This window comes from Sceloporus undulatus, chromosome 6, assembly GCF_019175285.1.
Source record: "Sceloporus undulatus isolate JIND9_A2432 ecotype Alabama chromosome 6, SceUnd_v1.1, whole genome shotgun sequence".
Lineage (NCBI taxonomy): Eukaryota > Metazoa > Chordata > Lepidosauria > Squamata > Phrynosomatidae > Sceloporus > Sceloporus undulatus.
This window is the reverse complement of record NC_056527.1, coordinates 168890802-168907441: the sequence shown is the minus strand read 5'-3', so window position 1 is coordinate 168907441 and position 16640 is coordinate 168890802. Positions and strand designations below refer to the sequence as shown.

General features: G+C 46.6%; 2 protein-coding genes across 2 annotated transcripts in view; one reads left to right on the top strand and one right to left on the bottom strand.

Annotated features, from left to right (window-relative positions):
* Positions 1-7841, top strand: part of ITGA11 (integrin subunit alpha 11) — a 52963-nt gene extending 45122 nt beyond the window's left edge. The window contains exons 26-30 of the mRNA XM_042472327.1: positions 330-416; positions 1341-1451; positions 2222-2317; positions 3314-3427; positions 5040-7841. Of these exons, the coding sequence (XP_042328261.1) occupies positions 330-416; positions 1341-1451; positions 2222-2317; positions 3314-3427; positions 5040-5111 (480 nt within the window). The 3' untranslated portion in view covers positions 5112-7841. The remainder of the gene's footprint in view (positions 1-329; positions 417-1340; positions 1452-2221; positions 2318-3313; positions 3428-5039) is intronic.
* An 861-nt stretch (positions 7842-8702) lies between these two features.
* On the bottom strand, positions 8703-14670 carry FEM1B (fem-1 homolog B). Its single transcript, XM_042472328.1, has 2 exons — positions 13572-14670; positions 8703-10720 (listed from the first exon to the last, which is right to left on the bottom strand). Exons 1-2 carry the CDS (start codon positions 13817-13819, stop codon positions 9085-9087), a joined length of 1884 nt encoding a protein of 627 aa, XP_042328262.1. The 5' UTR covers positions 13820-14670; the 3' UTR covers positions 8703-9084.
* Positions 14671-16640: the final 1970 nt, after the last annotated feature.

The window sequence follows — 16640 nt, the reverse complement described above, 5'->3', positions numbered from 1 at the left end:
TCTCCAGATGTTGGGTCATCCCTGGGTTTCCTCCCATCTGCAAAGTCTCCCTTGCTAATAGACACTCCTTTGCTTCCATGGAACCAATGATTACACTTTTTTGGCTGCAAAGCATCTCCAGAAGTGCATTCCCAATGCACAGCTGGATGGGGAGGGAAAAATGGCAGGATCCAATAGAAAAGATCCAAAAATTTTGGCAAACAAACTTCCTGCTGGCAATGCATGGAAGGCCATGAGACAGTCTTCCAACGAACGATTGCCATAAAGTCATAGAGCAAATTTTGAATGCCTCCTCTTCCATTATTCTGCACTGTATTTCTCTGTTGCAGGAAAGCATGAAATGCCACATTGGAGGCAACAATACAGACTACCGCAGAACTCCCTCGGATGAGGATCTGGGCCGCCATCCTCAGCTGGTAAGCAAGGCCTAACTTTTACATCATCTCTGGATAACAAAACGCTCAGGTTTATAGCCCTGTGTTTGGGGTCATGACTTGAACTCAGGACACAGCTCACATATTTTAATAAAGAAATGCAGTGCCATGGTGAGATATTCCTCATGGACCCTCTCATACTATAAAGGTACTGTACAGTGCTACGATTCCACTTTCACTGCCATAGCAGCATCCTATGAAATCCTGGGATTATCATTTTGGTGAGGCACTAGAGCTCTCCGGCTGATAATTCTAAATACTTTAGGAAACTACAAAGCCTGGTATTTCATATAATGTTGCAATGGCAGTCAGAATGGAATTATAGTGCTGCAGTTGTGCAGAAAGAAAGGGACCCATGGCATTTTGCACACTATGAACATTGTATTGTGAAGTCAAAGGCTTTCACGGATGGCATCCATAGTATTTTTGTGGGTTTTTCGGACTATGTGGCCATGTTCTAGAAGAGTTTATTCCTGATGTTTTGCCATCATCTGTGGCTTTGGCATCTTCAAGTAAACGTCAGGAGCTAACTCTTCTAGAACATGGCCACAATGCCCAAAAAACCCACAAGAAACTATGAACATTGTATTGTTGTTAACTACCCTTGAGTCCATGAGACATCTCCAAGAGGACCTATCATCCACTGCTATGCTCAGGTCCTGAAGATTAGAGCCTTCTCAAAATGGCGAAAGGACAGGGCATCACTTCCTGCCACCATTTTGGGAAAGGCGCAAATGAAAATGGAGGCGTTTTGAAGGTAATTCAGACATGCTGTTGGGATTAATGTTGCCCATGGGGGAAGGTTTGGGGTGGGAAATTGGTCCAAACTCCTTCCAGACTTGTGGACAAGGAGGACCTTTGCATGGTCTTGGTCTGACCGAACTCTCATTCCTTCTTTTTCTCCAGAACCACAGCAATTCCGATGTGATCTCAATAGACTGCAATGTGAACCTGGCAGCCAACGAAGAAGTCAGCTTCCTTCTGTACGGAAACCTCTGGATGAAGTCGCTGAGAGCGGTAAGGGCGAGGCATCAAACCCCGTATCCAAAGCGGTGTCCAAAGCAGGCAGGGCTCTTGCACCAGCAATGCTGCCCATGTCCTGATGTAGCCCCAGACTCCAAGGAAGCACCATCCCTTTCCATTGACTTCCACTTTCCCTGCCAGCTTTTTCAGCTGCTAGCAATCCCCCTTCCCTTCCCAAATTGAAACCTCCCTTCTCCTCTCAGCTGGGAAAACCAGACCCTGAAACCTTCCCAGTGCCACATCAACACAGATTGCTTTCATGACACCAAACAGGGAGCGCATTGGGCCAAATCAAGAACAGATGCATCCTCTTTCGGCACCAAGATGAGCCCTAGAAGCCCTCCCCCCCCCCACACACACACTCTTTGAAATTCAACATCCAGTAGATTAGGAAAGGCATCCTTTTCCTTTGCTTCATCTTTTACATCCTTCATTATATGCCCCTAAGTTTTACTCTTGACTTATCCAAGGGTCATATCAAAATCCCTAATTTTGCCCCCAAAACCTGCCCTCGACTTATACATGAGGTCGACTTATAGTCGAGTATATATTGGTATGTGGCCTGCCAAGGAGAAGGCTTTTTACTATTTGCAGGTGCCACCTCTCCAAAAATAAAAGGATACCCATAGCGTTTCATTTGACCTTATAGCTTCAAGGCAGAATACCACTGGCCTGAGAAATTCTCTGCCACTATAAATAATATAATATAACAAACCATCCCATCCTTCTTCCCCGATGTGACTCTCTCTCTTTGTCCTGTGCAGATGAAATTCAAGTCGCTGAGGTTTGTGATCAATGCATCTCTGCAGAGAGGGTTTCGCAGCGCCTTTGTCTTCAGAGAAGAAGATCCCAGCCGGCAGGTAATAATAATAATAATAATAATAAATAATAATAATATACCTGAACTTCCAGGGATCTTCATGCCTGGTACTCTCAGCTTCTGGCATGTTGCAACCTGCATGGAACTTGAACAATAGTCATACCCGGGATTCATATTTATGCAATCCTATTGGGATTCCTTGAGAAGCAGAAATGCTTACTCTTGAGACTTTGCCATTGCCTTCCCTTGAGGCTGAGAGAGTGTGACTTTCCAAGGGTCACCCAGTAGCCACATGGCCAAGCCAGGATCCGAACCCTGGACTCCAGAGTCATGGTCCAATGCTCAAACCACTAAGTGGGAAACAACTTGTAAGGCGCACACAACAAATGAGGAACAGGTCTGCCTTGGAACCAATGTGTGCTTGTGATGCTGGAGAAAGAGATTCTCATTGAATTACAGTAATTAATACATTGTAGAGAAGAGAAGATTGTGCATTTGCATAGTACATGGGACACATACTTTTTGTCTCAGGAAGAACCCACAAAGAGTGGGATACGGAGGCCCTCTCCTGGCCTCAGCCAGAAATACATGCCATGGATACACTTGTGTGGTTGGATCAAGTTAACACAAATAAGGACTTGTTGTTATTGGCTGCATCCACACTGGAGGAATAACCCAGTTTGGCACCACTTTAACTGCCCTGTTTCAAGGCTATGGAATTCTGGGAGTTGGAGTATGTTGTGGGGCGCAGAGCAGAGCAGAGCTGAGATGAAGCAATGGATGCTCCGCTGTGGGCCCCACAACATACTCAAACTCCCAGAATTCCATAGCCTTGAGCCAAGACAATTAAAGTGGTGCCAAACTGAGCTATTCCTCCAGTGTGGATGCAGCCATTGTTCCTTCCTCCTCCTTTATCCCTTCTGAAAAACTGTATTCCACTTGGATGCGCCCTTCCTTCTCCTTGGTCACAAAAATGCAGCCACAGCACCAGCAGAAGAGCTACTCACTAATGCTTTCCTTTTGCAACCTCTTGCAGATCACATTTGAAATCTCCAAAGTGGAGGACTCCCAGATCCCCATCTGGATCATCATTGGGAGCACATTAGGCGGCCTCTTGCTCCTGGGGCTACTTGTGCTGGCCCTATGGAAGGTAAGAAGACAACTCTCTTGGTCTATCTGTCTGTCGAAACACCAACTACGGCTGCATCTACCCTTCAGAATTAATGTGGTTTGGTACCGCTTTGACCTCCATGGCTCAATGCTACAGGGTTCTGAGATTTGGAGCTTTGTGTGATATTTAGCCTTCCATGTCAGAGAGCTCTAGTGTCACAACAAATCCCAGGATTCCATAGGAACCTCTCTAGGCATTTTCTAAGTCCCCCAGCATAATTCTATGGTATGCTTCCAGATGAAGTTGACCATAGATTTGTGGTGGACCTAGAAATGCCTAGAGAGGTGTTTTCCTCTAGGAAGCTCTAGGTCCTCCAGCACAACTCTACAGTCAGCTTCTGCTGCATGTCATTCGTTTCAACAGGGTTTGCTGTTATACACAGTTGTGCGTTTTCAGTCAGTCTGGGAATGTGTCCCCCGCAGATGCAGCGGAGTCTATTGCTCTGCAATAATAGCATTCAGTGTTTTCAGCTCAGTGTCCAGTTTACAATCTGATTTCTTCTGAGAATATAAAACAGTCCATCCAATGTGTGGTCACATACTGCCACAGTAAAACGAATGCCCATGACTCCTTTGTTGCCCTCTTTGAATGTGGCACTGATCTTGTCCAAATGAATTTTGCCAGATTCGTTGCCAAATGAATAATTTACGCAGCTGATCCCAAAAACACACATTTTTGCCTATTGCATTTATCTGGAAATTATTACAGAACTGGCACCCCACCCTTTCCCCAAAGAGTTCAAATGACATAATCTCACAGCAGTCAGGGAAAACTCAGAAGTTAGTTTGGATTTTCCCCATTTGTATCAAAAAAAATAGAATAACGAAAACTATACTGGCAAGAAAAATGGTACAAGCTACAGATTTTCAGACTGGGGTTCATCATGGTATAAAATCACAGAATCTTACAATTAGAAGGGGCCACAAGAGACTCAGGTGTCTCTTCTCTGGCTAAACATACCCAGCTACCTCAAGCATGGCTTATAAAATTTGCTTTCCATACCTTTGAACATCTTGGCCATCCTCAGCATGAGGCTGTGGACTACAATGTGGGCCCTGCGGGATGTTTGATGCAGCTTTCCCCTCATTAAAGCAATGTACCTTTACAAAAGAGCATCCTCTGCATACATCTCAAAATATATTCTTGTGGATAAACTTTTGGCCCTGATATTATTTCCAACTACAGTCGCTGCATTGCTAAAGAACATAGCCTTGATGCTTCACATCCATAAGTTTAAGAGACTGTACTGGAATCAAGTGATAAAGCCTTGGCGGGTGTTTGTTTTCTCTTATTTCCTAGTTCCTTGGTTGCCATTTCATGCGTCTTGAGCATTTATTTCTTTAATGGTCATGCACTATGAAAGGTGGGATTCCAAATTGACAAAATGATGCAATTAAATGAGATGTTCCAGCTTAGAGATGGAGTAGTGCCATATACTTCCAGAGGAGGGAGAGAAAGACAGAGATGCCATTGATATAGCCATGGTAAAAAGTGCCTGTGTCTGTCAATAGCTCTGTTAATACAAACACTGGAGTTAACCATGGACTTCTGTTTCTTTTCTCTGTCTTTGGTCATCTTCACATTTCGGCAGCTTGGCTTTTTCAAAAGCGCCAACCGCAAGCGAGAGACAGATGAGGGCCAGAACGCAAAAGATTTGAACTGAGGTCTCCGTTTTCACAACCGCGTGAGGCTGTTTCTCCTCGCTGCCAAGTTTGGTCCGGCACACGGAGGCCATTGTCGTTCACATCCATCGATTTGCCCGCCTCCCTTCATCAATAGCAACCAAACCGCCTGGCGTTTCCTACAAAAGAGGGGAGCTTCTGTCTGGCAAAGGTATTTCAAACTGGTTTTGACTGTTCCCTTCTGCTTAAGACACTGGAAGTACACACAGAGAGAGAGGACTCCCAAGGGGAGATCCGCCTGAGACCAGGAATCTTTCAGCGGTGATCCCTTTCTTCAAAATGACCCGCCTTGGCTCCCCAAAGCAATGCATACAGAGCCAGGAAAGGAGCGAGTCAGTCCAAAAACTGCACAAAAGGGCTGCTTGGTAATACAAAAGACACCTCCTGTCTCAGGATACTCTTCTTTCGGTTTGCGTTTCCATGGGGGAAGATTTCACACCTAAAAAGAAGAAAAGCGGAGGCAGGAGTAACATAAAACCCAAGGGAAAGGAAAAGGAAGGAAGGAGCCACCCAGACTGAATTATTCTGCAAAGGGATTTCTACATGGGATTTCTCTCCAAAACCAGTAAAAAGTGCATTTAATAAAATGTTCTGAAGCTCTTCCCAGATGAATGGACATTGCAGGAAGTTAAAACTTTCAGCTAAGAACTGTTCAGTATCACATATTGCAAAGCGGATGGCGAGAATGCAATGGCCCTTAACTTGCAGATGGACACAGACTGACCTGCTTTCTAGCCGTTGTTCAGAAGGGAGGAAATGTTGCAAGGAAAAGGAACATAAGCATAACAAACTGTGTCCACCTCTGAATTGTGTAGATCATGCCACAGCATCCTAATTTCACAATGTTGATGCGCATTCACCAATCTTTGCAAAGGACCCCCACAAAAGATGCAATGCCCTGGAAAACTTCTTCCGCACCCGGGACCCATATCCCTTTCAAAGTGGTGCAGAAAAGGTGCCCAAGTTGACATAAGTCTCCTTTCAGATGCATCATGCCTCTTTCCAAAATGTGTATCCTCATTATTTGTACATGGAGCAGTGAAGAGCTCTTAATCGCCTTCTTTTAATGCACTGAACACGAAGCGCCAACACTTGTAAGCACCTTAACACAAGCCTTCAGTCTCCAGCTGTATATACTTCTTCTGAAAATGTTTACCTTACTTGTTTTGAAAAGGTGAGTTTAAGATAAAAAATGAAGAGAACCAGTTTGAAGGGTTTCCCGACAAAGTTGTGACATTTCCAAAACCAACCGAGACAGGAAAAAAATGTATTATATGTATATAGTTTTGTATGATGGAAAGGTTTTAATTTGGCCATATTGTTCTTCCTCTTCTGCCTAGTAGTTATTTATGCTATTGTTAATATTAACGTTCAGCTCGATGCAGCAACATACGTCAAATGCTGCAGCCATTAGGTTTTCTTTAAGGAAATTAAACTTTTTAAAAAATGAAGATGCTTTGATGTTTTCGCTTGTCAAAAGCTTACTTTGAGGGAATAGAGATATGCCATTTAGAGGCTGCTATATTGTATTTGCTGTGGTGAGTTGGACCTAGCTCTTTGGTTGGAGGAGGAAGATTTAGGAGAGAAATGTGTGAGCCATGAACCATAGACTCCTAGATTCAGAAGAGACTCCAAGGGGCCACCCAGTCCGACATCTTTCTGCCATGCAGGAATACACAATCAGAGTCCCACGTGCGACAGATGGCATCCAGACCCTTCAACGGGACATCCCTGCAAATATTTAAACATGGCCATCATGTTGCCTCTTCATCTTCTAAACATTCCCAGGTTTCTAAGCCTAAGCAAGCCTAGCAGTTTTAGGGTAACAGGGGAAGCAGCCTCAGTCTTATGGGTTGAAGTACCAGGCTCCAGTCATTCACTGGAGGTACTCCATCTCATTGTATTAGGAGACCATCTGCGTGAAAAGAAACGGAGTAGCTGGACTGACTTCCCCATGACTGAATTCGGAGAGTTGCAAAGGCAATCTACCTCTGCAACCCCATTCATCAAAAAGAGAAGAAGCCTAAGTTTCAGAAAGAAGGCACCCAGATTTATAAGGGGGTGGGGGGGATATCCTGACATTTTCAAATCATTCCTCTCTCCCACAACCACAACGAGGTGCAACTGACATGGTTTGGCCAGCCCTAAAACCTTGTCCATAACTGGAAGAACAAGAAGTTGATAAAATACTTGTAACTCCAAACTGCTTGGAAAGAAGGTGCAAGTGAGGCCTGACAACCCTCCTCTTCATTGAAAGTGCTGCGATTTGGCCTCTTGCGCATCTCCCAAATCCAGTAGAGTTCTGAACATGTTGACTCCAATCAAGCAAACTGACAAGTCCAAGACCAAGGCCTTGCTCCTTTCTGTCCCTTACTAGCACCCAATGAGAACAACACCCCATGTTTTGCAGCAGGAAAGATCAGAAATTAAGAGCTAATTTCACATTCAAGGTTTTATTTGTTATACAAACATACACACCGGTGCCTGGGACGCCCTTTTAGTTTAAATCATACTTCTTTGATTCATTTCTTTTTTAATTTAAATGACTGCGGAACATTCTTTCGTTGTCCGACAGAAAGTGGCGCTTAAAATGAGGGCAAATTTCAGGAGCCTGTCAAAATAAACCCTTGAACATTTGGCTGCTGAAGTTTCTGCTAAGGAGATACTTTTCACAGGTCAAACCTTCTTCATTTAATAAAGGTATGACTAATGGTTGTAAAGATGGCTGTTGCTGATTTATGGGGGTGGGAAGGAGACTGTTCTGGAAAATAATCCTGAGGTGTGCCATAATGATAGGACTGGAGACATGGAAACCTATTGCAAGGCGGGCGGGCGGCGGGTACAACTTGCCCTTCTTCCCTGAAGCTTCTTCCCTGCTGCGGGTCGACATCCTATTTCCATTAAAAAAATAAAATAAACACTCATCTTTTAAAAACATCTTTGTTTACCAAGTATCTGGAAAATGCATGACTATTTCAGGTGTGGCATTAAGATCTGTCCTTCACCAAAATTCATTTTCTTTACCACTGCAGGAAACATGTACGCAACGATAAGACATGCAAATGCACATAAACACACTGTATATACATATACATGTCATATATATGTATAGATGTCATGTATACATATACATCAAAGTGTTCATGTGTGACTTTTTAAGTCCATCTAAAGGAGGACTGAGCTGCAGAGGGACTTCTGATTTTTCTTCTCATTATCAACAAAGAAACAATCATTTACACAACATTGGCTAAGTCCATTCGCACACCTGAATTTCAACCTGCATTTTCCTGTTTGTAGGGAACCTCTTTTCATTTCATTGCAAACAGAATTTTTTCCCAAAAAATAAAATTACTGGACAATTTCAGTCGGAACAGAAAGACATTTAAAAATAGGCTGGTGAGGAATAAATTTCCCTGGATGGCTTTGCAAGTTTTGGTAACTCCCACAATCCCCTCCTCCTTGCTCTGCCCCTTCCTCCCTGTCTCCTGTAGGAAGACTTCCCAAACTGCTGAATAGGTAGCAGGCTGGTTCAACTGGTTCAACGCTAATATCTTTGCAGGTAGCTGCTTAAAAAGCATTCTCGGCTGTCAATGGTAAAACCCGTGTGCGTCAGAGTATCAAAATACACTTATATCCTCGTTTTGAGTCTGACTTCTCTCCCCGTCCCATCCACCCTCCCCAGTTCGTGAAAAGAAAGAGACCAACCCCTTCCACTTTGCCCACTCAAATTTCGGAGGCCAGAAGAGAAGTTAACAAATGAAAGCAAGACAGCAAGTTTTTGAGGAGGTGGATGGTGTGCACTTGCTACAGAAAGAAAGGAGAAGAAAAAGGAAACCCAGAAACGCTGCCTGGTATTTTATTGACTAGACTGTGGCCATGTTTTGTGGAGGGAGGTGAGAAGGGGCACAACCGCCCGCCCAGCCATCCGCCCGCATATACCCCAAGAGATGTGCCCTAGTGAAATTCTACAAACTCTTCCAGTGTCTTGGGGATCTGGTTGTGATAATTGATATGATAAACCCGCACGGCTCGGGCAGCCAGGCACTTCAGACTCAGCTTCATTTGAGTTTTAAGGAGTATTTCCGACACCCCGGTGGTACTTTTGTCCAGAGGCGTCTTCTTCTGCTTGTTCGTCATATCTGTGTGCGCACCAGCCTCCACCAGGCTGATGATGATGGAGTGCAAAGTCAAGAAGTCGCTGATGGGCCTGTTGTACTGGACGATGACGTGAAGCGGCGTGTTGCCCTCACTGTCCACCACGTTGACGTCGGCGCCACAGTCCAAGAGCAGCTTGGTGACCAGCGCATTGGGGAAGCTGCAGACGTCGTTGGTGTGGAAGTCATCCACCGGAGTGCTAGAGTTGACCGCGTGGTGGAGCAAGCTGGACCCATCTCGTGTCCTGGGATCCAGGTGGATCAAATTATAAATCTGCTTGTTAATCCGCGCTTGCTCCTCCTCCCTACACTGGGTCTTGGTGGAGATGCACACCAAGTACAAGAAGGTGAAGATGTTGCATTCGTAGTTGTCCAGGGCTGTGTGGACCTCGGCCTCCTGTGCGCTTTTCACCCGAGCCATGCCTTGCTCGATCTCCAAGACACTGCACCGCAAGACGCTCTCAATGTCCTTGGCTTTCACCGGCTCATTCAGGTGGATCATCTGAGAGAAGACTTGAGCAAACCGGAGGAGGTCCTTGTGGGTGTTTCTGTTGCCCTTCTGCCTCAAATGCAAGGCGTGGAGCCACAGTTTGATGCACTGTTCAAACTGCATATTATCTGCATAAACAGCACCACGGTAAATGATGGGGTGCGAAACGTCAATATTGTCAGAGCCCAGAATCCGCTCTCGGACAATGAGTCCCTCCATGTGGAGGGCATCTCTGTCCTGGCGAATGGCCTCTAGTTCCTGAGGAGTCCGGCACTCGGTTTGGCTGCCATAAGCTTCTATCGGAGGCAGGACCACCTTCTCTATAATGTTCTCGCTGTCCCTGTACCGCTCCAGCATGGCTAGATATAAATAATGGTAGGTCTTCATGATATCGTAATTCTCTCTGTCATTGGCGAACGAGGCACCCAGGAGTTCCAAAGCCTCCACCCGACTCTTGCGATCACAGTCGGCATGTGCCAGCAGCATCTCCACAACATCCGCTTTGCAGCTCTCAGCGGCCACTTTCAGTGGCGTCATGCCATGGCCGTTCACCATCATGGCGGACTTCCACTTAACCAATTCACGAACAATCTCCAAGTGGCCCGCCTCAGCAGCAAAATGTAAGGCTGTGGCACCACAGTGTGCTTTGGCATTGGGATCAGCATTCTGCTCCAGAAGATACCGCACCACGTCCACATGCCCCTTGTAAGCAGCGATCATAAGGCAAGTGTTGTCATACTTGTTGGCAATGCTGATATTGGCGTTGTTTTCCACCAGGTACTTCACGATATCAAGCCTGCCGTCGAAGCAGGCGGCCCGCAGCGGTGTGGAATTGGTCACTGTAGTGTGGTTGACATTGGCCCCATGGGTCACCAGGAGCTTGACGACTTCGAAGTGGCCAGCGCCGGCTGCACACCACAGCGCTGTGGCACCATCAATGACGTAACTACGGAAAGAAGACAGGATGTTAGTGCTGGTATAACTTAAAAAACCACTCTATAATAAACCCAGAGTTTCTTGTTGTGGAGAAACATCTTGTGAGAGGAGGGACACATACATAAGAGATAGATGCAGAATGAGATTTCAAAGTAGGCACTAGACTTAGGCCAACTGTATGCTCAAAAGCAGGGCAAATAGACAGAGTGAGGGCCCCATAATGGAAAAGAGCATATGATTTAGTAAAGCAGATACTTTCCCCAAACACTGATGTAACCCAATCTATCAGGGAGGCAAAAGATTCACCTTGCGCCAACTGTCAACACTATGAATCATTTGTCAACCTGATGAACAGCCACAGTAAGAACTCAAGCCCAAATAACCAACACAGTAAAATATACATATTAATCAGATTACTACTCAGCAACCAAGGTACATCAGGTACTGTATTGGATTGTATAGCCCTCCAGATTTGCTGAACTACAGCTCCCAGCATTCATCACTGTTGGCTGGCATGTTCAACACTACTGGAAGGGCTTCATGACTCCGGCGTACATGTTAGCTGCCATCTTGGGTGCATAAAGAACAGCAGTATGAACAAAGACAGAGGCATGCTCCCAAAGGCCAATTTTGGTAGAAAATCTTCCCTCCAGTCTAAGGTATATATGTATATATGTTTGGGAGGAGGGACCCAAGAAATCGTCATCATAGTTATAAAGCACATGTATGTCAAGGGAAAAGAGTTGCACCCATTGCCTGCAGTCGAAAAGCATAATGGAAAAATCTCTGTTATCTTAGTTATATAATTGGATGATGCCCACTTCATATTAACAGTCTTCCGACTGGCATCCAAACCCTCTGCATGCCATCTGGGTAAAGTGAGCTCCAAACCACATTGCCATGAATGACTCACCAAAGCAGCCCAGGCGGAAAAGATTGCTAAACAGGAGAACATGCAACACAATTACGCCTTTAAGACTCATGTTTAGGATGAGCTTCTTGTTGCGAGACACCAGGACAACAATGCATTCTCTCCATTTTCAAGGTGTCTCAAAGTCAACAAAGAAGTGGAAACCTCACTTGTCAGCAAGACAAATATTCTGCTGGAGGGAGAGGGGCCTTGATAAGAGCTGTCACTTGGCTCCCCCAGAAGTTATTATCTCTCCCTCCAGGTATATGTGTGTGTGTGTCTTCAAGTTGCCTGTTGACTTATGGCAACCCCAATCAATTTCATAGGATTTTCTTAGGCAAGGAATACTCAGCTACTATACAGGGTTTTTATTCTTGCAACCCATTTGGTTCCCTCTTCTACAGGATTTAAAAGAGCGGCTCTAGAGTCCTCCCTAGCAGCCGAAATCCCAGACCAGGAGGACTCACTGCAGCAACTAGCCTCACTCAAATGTCTACAATCAACCAGCGACAAAGGACAGGCTCCAGCAAACCTGTTTTAAGGCCACCTCTGAGCACGTCAAGAGGCTCTCCAGCAAAACCTATCTGCCTACACATCTTATTAAAGCCAACAGGAACAATGCAGAATAGGGGAACTGTGGACAGGATTGCTGAACCATATCCATCACAATTCCACTGAACTGCCTTGCCAGACTTATCCAGAGCCTGGATCGCTATCATCACCATACCTAGTCCATTTCGACAGGCGCAGAGGGCAGCTGGGAGGTCTGGCTGCGCAGTGGGCCAGTCTAGGCTGCCCTCCTCAATGGTAGGCCTCTCAGCTCTCAGCAACCAGCTCCTCAGCGATGTCACAGAAAGAAATGGTCAGGAAGGAAAGCCTTTCCCTTACAAAAGGACAAGCAGGACATGAGAGAGGCTGAGCCCAAATCCTGGGAAATAAAAAGCAGCCGTTGTTTGTTATGATGACAGAACAAAACAACTTGTTACAATGCTTGTTATTTCCCCACTGCTTTATGTTACTTGTTGTGTGCCTTCAAGTCATTTCCAACTATGGTGACCCTAAGGCAGGTCTATCCTGGGGTTTTCTTGGCAAGGTTTATTCAGAGGAGGTTTGCCGTTGCCTCCTCTGAGGTTGAGAAAGTGTGACTTATGGCAACCCTATCATATGTTTTTCTTGATGTAACTGCAGTCTTCCAGGACAGATTATGCTCTTGCTTTTCACCAGGGGATCGTTCATTTTTCAATTAGAGTTAAACTACCGTACTTACATTGACCCTTGGATAAGCTGACTCAGGTTTTGTGGGTCAATTTCTAGACTTATACATGAGTCTATGCAGTAACTTGGCTGGCTGAGTCCAGTCATGTGCTGCAGGAAGAGAGATGGGTTTCCCCACTACCTTTCTTGCCATACCTTTTTCCCCTGAGGAACCAAGTCTTCCAATTGCGAGGGATAGAAACCTAACCCACGATGTACAGGGAACATCCAAACTCCCATAACAGCCTCGAGACAAACATATAGTAGCATGGATTATCTATTCTGTTTTATCTGCTGAAAGGTTGAGAGCCAGTGTGGCCTAGCGGTTTCAGTGTTGGACTATGACTCTGAAGACCAGGGTTCGATTCCCAGCTTGGCCATGAAACCCAGTCACACTCTCTCAGCCTCAGAGGAAGCAACAGCAAACCTCCTCTGAACAAACCTTGCCAAGAAAACCCCAGGATAGGCCTGCCTTAGGGTCACCATAAGTTGGAAATGACTTGAAGGCACATGACAAGTAACACAAAGTAATGGGGAAATAACAAGTATTATAAACCTTGCCAAGAAAACCCCATCAAGGTCCGCCTTAAGGTCGCCATCATTCAGAAAAGACTTGAAGGCACACACCACACTTATAATTCCATATTCTGAGCAAGAACAGGGCGACGATGGTGTCGTGTTGTCGGCGCCTACGCACCCGTCGAAGCGCACGGTGCCGGTCTGCTGCGTCTGGACGTGGTAATGCTCCAGGAGGAGGCGCACCACCTTGGTGTGTCCGTTGCGGGCGGCGATGATGAGGGGCGTGGAGCGCTGCCCGCCTTGGTGGGTGACGTAGCCCAGCAGGAAGCGGACGTCGCTCTCGGAGCGGTTGAGGAGCAGAGCGGCCAAGGTCAGCACCCGGCCCTCGCTGGCTGCCTTGTAGACGTAGCCGGCCAGGCTCTCCATCGCCGTCTCCTCCTCACGCGAACTCCAGTGCCAGCTGACGCCAACACCGCCACTGACGCCAACGCTCTCCCCGGCCGGCGCCAGGGCTGGACCTGGGGACTCCTGCAGCGGCGCCCCTTCTTCCTCTTCCTCCTCCTCCTCCGTGGCTCTGCAGCAGGGAAGGGGCACATGCGGGGCGACCCCCGCGGGGTCAGGGGGGGCTCCGGGGCTTTTCGTCGTGGCGCCGTTCGCCCTCCGCCGCCAGAGACAAGGGTTCAGGCGGCCCCTTGGCCCCCAGGGAGCCCCTGCCCCATCCTTTTGGGGCAGGGAGCCAAGGAAAATAGGTCCCTCTAGGCCCCACTCAGGCTCTCACCCCCTCATCCTTCCTTTGGCTCGCCTAAGGTTTTGGACTACAACTCCCAGAAGCCTCAGCCACTTGCCCCAATGGCCAGGGATTCTGGGAGCTGTAGTCCAAAATGGCCTGGAGGACCCCCAAGGTTGGGAAGCACTGTTCAAGAGGAAAGGAGACCCCTCTCCAAAGACCCAGCAATTTAGTTCCGGGGGCTCAGAGCCCTCCAAAGCCCCTCTGGATCGGTTTTGGGGTCAATCCAAAAGGCTCCCTGCGCCCACTAGGCCTCCATGACAAGGAGAGGAGCCCAGGCCTCTTCCTTGACCCGAGGGCTACGGGTGCCTGGAAGGGACTTGACGCCGCGGAGGAGGAGGAAAAGACGCCGCGGAGGAGGAGGAGGAGGAAGCGACTACGGAACGCCCGGAGGGACAATCCAAGGAGCTTCGCCCTGTTTTAGAGGCCTGTCCGCCCGCGCCTTCTCTCTCCCTCCCTCCCTTCTTTTCGGCTCGACCCGACCCGGAAGCGGAAGTGCGCTTGTGTGTGCTTTGGAAATAAGGGTTCTACTGGGAAACCGGACCCAGGGAAAAAGCGTTCCGGGGCTAAATGGGGATATTTATCCCGGTTATTATGAGTCTGAAAGAAGGGGAGGAAAGGAGAGGGCTCCCACTCTCTCTCTCTATATATATACACACACACACAGACTGTATAGTTTAATGGGGAACTGTATTACATAGAGATAGATAGGGACAGATAAACATACAGTATATATATATTATACACACACACACACACACACAACAGAACACATACACAGCATATATATATATATATATATATACACACACACAAAGCATATACATACACACACACATATGTGTGGGTATATATATATCTGTGTGTGTGCATTATTTGTGATATTTATACCCCCCACAAACACATACATATATGCACGTTATATTTTATATATCAAATGAGTACTGTATATCAATTTGAGGAGATGAGAATACACTCATCCCTCCATATTTGTGGCTTTCATATTTGCGGATTTGATTATTCACGGATTTGCTTAATATGTTCTCTAGGAATCTCTAGGTCTTCCAGTGCAACTCTATGGTCAGCTTTAACTAAAAGTCCCACTGAAAGACCTAGAGATTATTCCTAGAGAGGACACTACTAGGCTTTTGTAGCTCCTCCAATGCAGTTCTATGGTCAGTGTTTGTCAAACAATGACCATAGAGTTGCCCTGGAGGACCTTGAGATTCCTAGAGAGGATACTCTACTAGGCCTTTGTAGCTCCTTTAGTGCAGTTCTATGGTCAGTGTCTGTCGGACGTTGAGCATAGAGTTGCCCTGGAGGACCTAGAGATTCCTAGAGAGGAGTCTTCTCAGGTTAAAAACATGGCGTTATTGTTATTTGTGGTTTTTCCACATTCATGGGAGAGGCCTGTGCCCCTGACCCTAGCAGCCAATATGGAGGGACATCTGTAAATATAGAAATAATATATTTTTTAATTACAGTCTCCGCAAAACCTCTGCCTCTTTTTCTATCATATATATATATATATATATATATATATATACATACACATGCAGCCTAATGGGGATGATGGGCATTGCATTTCAGCTCTGCAGTTCTACATTTCCAAGTTGATAGTTAAAGGAGGCAAATCCTGCACTATTCCAAAGATCATAGCGGTGAACAGCAAGTAAGCTAATTTGCCCCCAACAGTCTGAGTACTCATTTTAGCTCCCTCCTCGGAAGGATGCAAGCCTGAGTCGAGCTTGGGCCCTTTTGCTGGTCTTGAACTCGCAACCTTGTGGTTTTGAGTGAATGGCTGCAGTACAGGCATTGAACCGCTGCGCCACCAGGGCTCCTGAAGGCTCTGGTTGGCATGATGCCCTACTCTGGGATGCCCCAAAAGAAACTGCTCTTAACCTCTGCTCCTTCCTTCACTTGGCAATGACAGTGCCCTAACACTAGGGCTGAGGATTCCCCATTCAAGGGACATCAGCTTTTCTTCCAAAGACAGCAGCCATTTTGTCCTCATCCTCTCTCTTCTTCTGCTTTTTTGTTCTTCTCCGTTTCCAGAGGCCTTTGGACCCTCACTTATTGTCCTGACCAGCCATTTGCTTCGGCCAGCTGACACGATCGGGAACGCGATCTTCCTAATGGGACCCCAGGCCAGCACAGTGCCATTGTTTCGCAGGGGTTTCAGTGACAACATCATGAATTGTTAATCCGGAGTCGCGAAACCGGAGCCGCCGCCGTCGCTGGTGGAAATGGCAGAAGGGCCAAGTCATCCATTATGCAGCAGCTCTGTCCCAAATGTGCCTTGCGTGGCTCTCTCTGGGGCGACTGCAGAAAGAACGAGGAAAGGCGGAAAAGGAGTGCAGTTTGCCTCCCTTGAACAAGCTAACATCATCTTCATTTTGCTATTAATAGTATGATGATAATAGAATCATAACATTATGGAATCAGACCCCAAGGGCCCTC

Bases quoted from the DNA above. Each gene is read 5' to 3' on its own strand.
- FEM1B (XM_042472328.1), bottom strand. From the start codon at position 13,819: ATGGAGAGCCTGGCCGGCTACGTCTACAAGGCAGCCAGCGAGGGCCGG. The intron at 10,721-13,571 runs GTGCGTAGGCGC...TTCTTTCCGTAG, and splicing joins GGCACCGTGCGCTTCGACGG to TTACGTCATTGATGGTGCCA.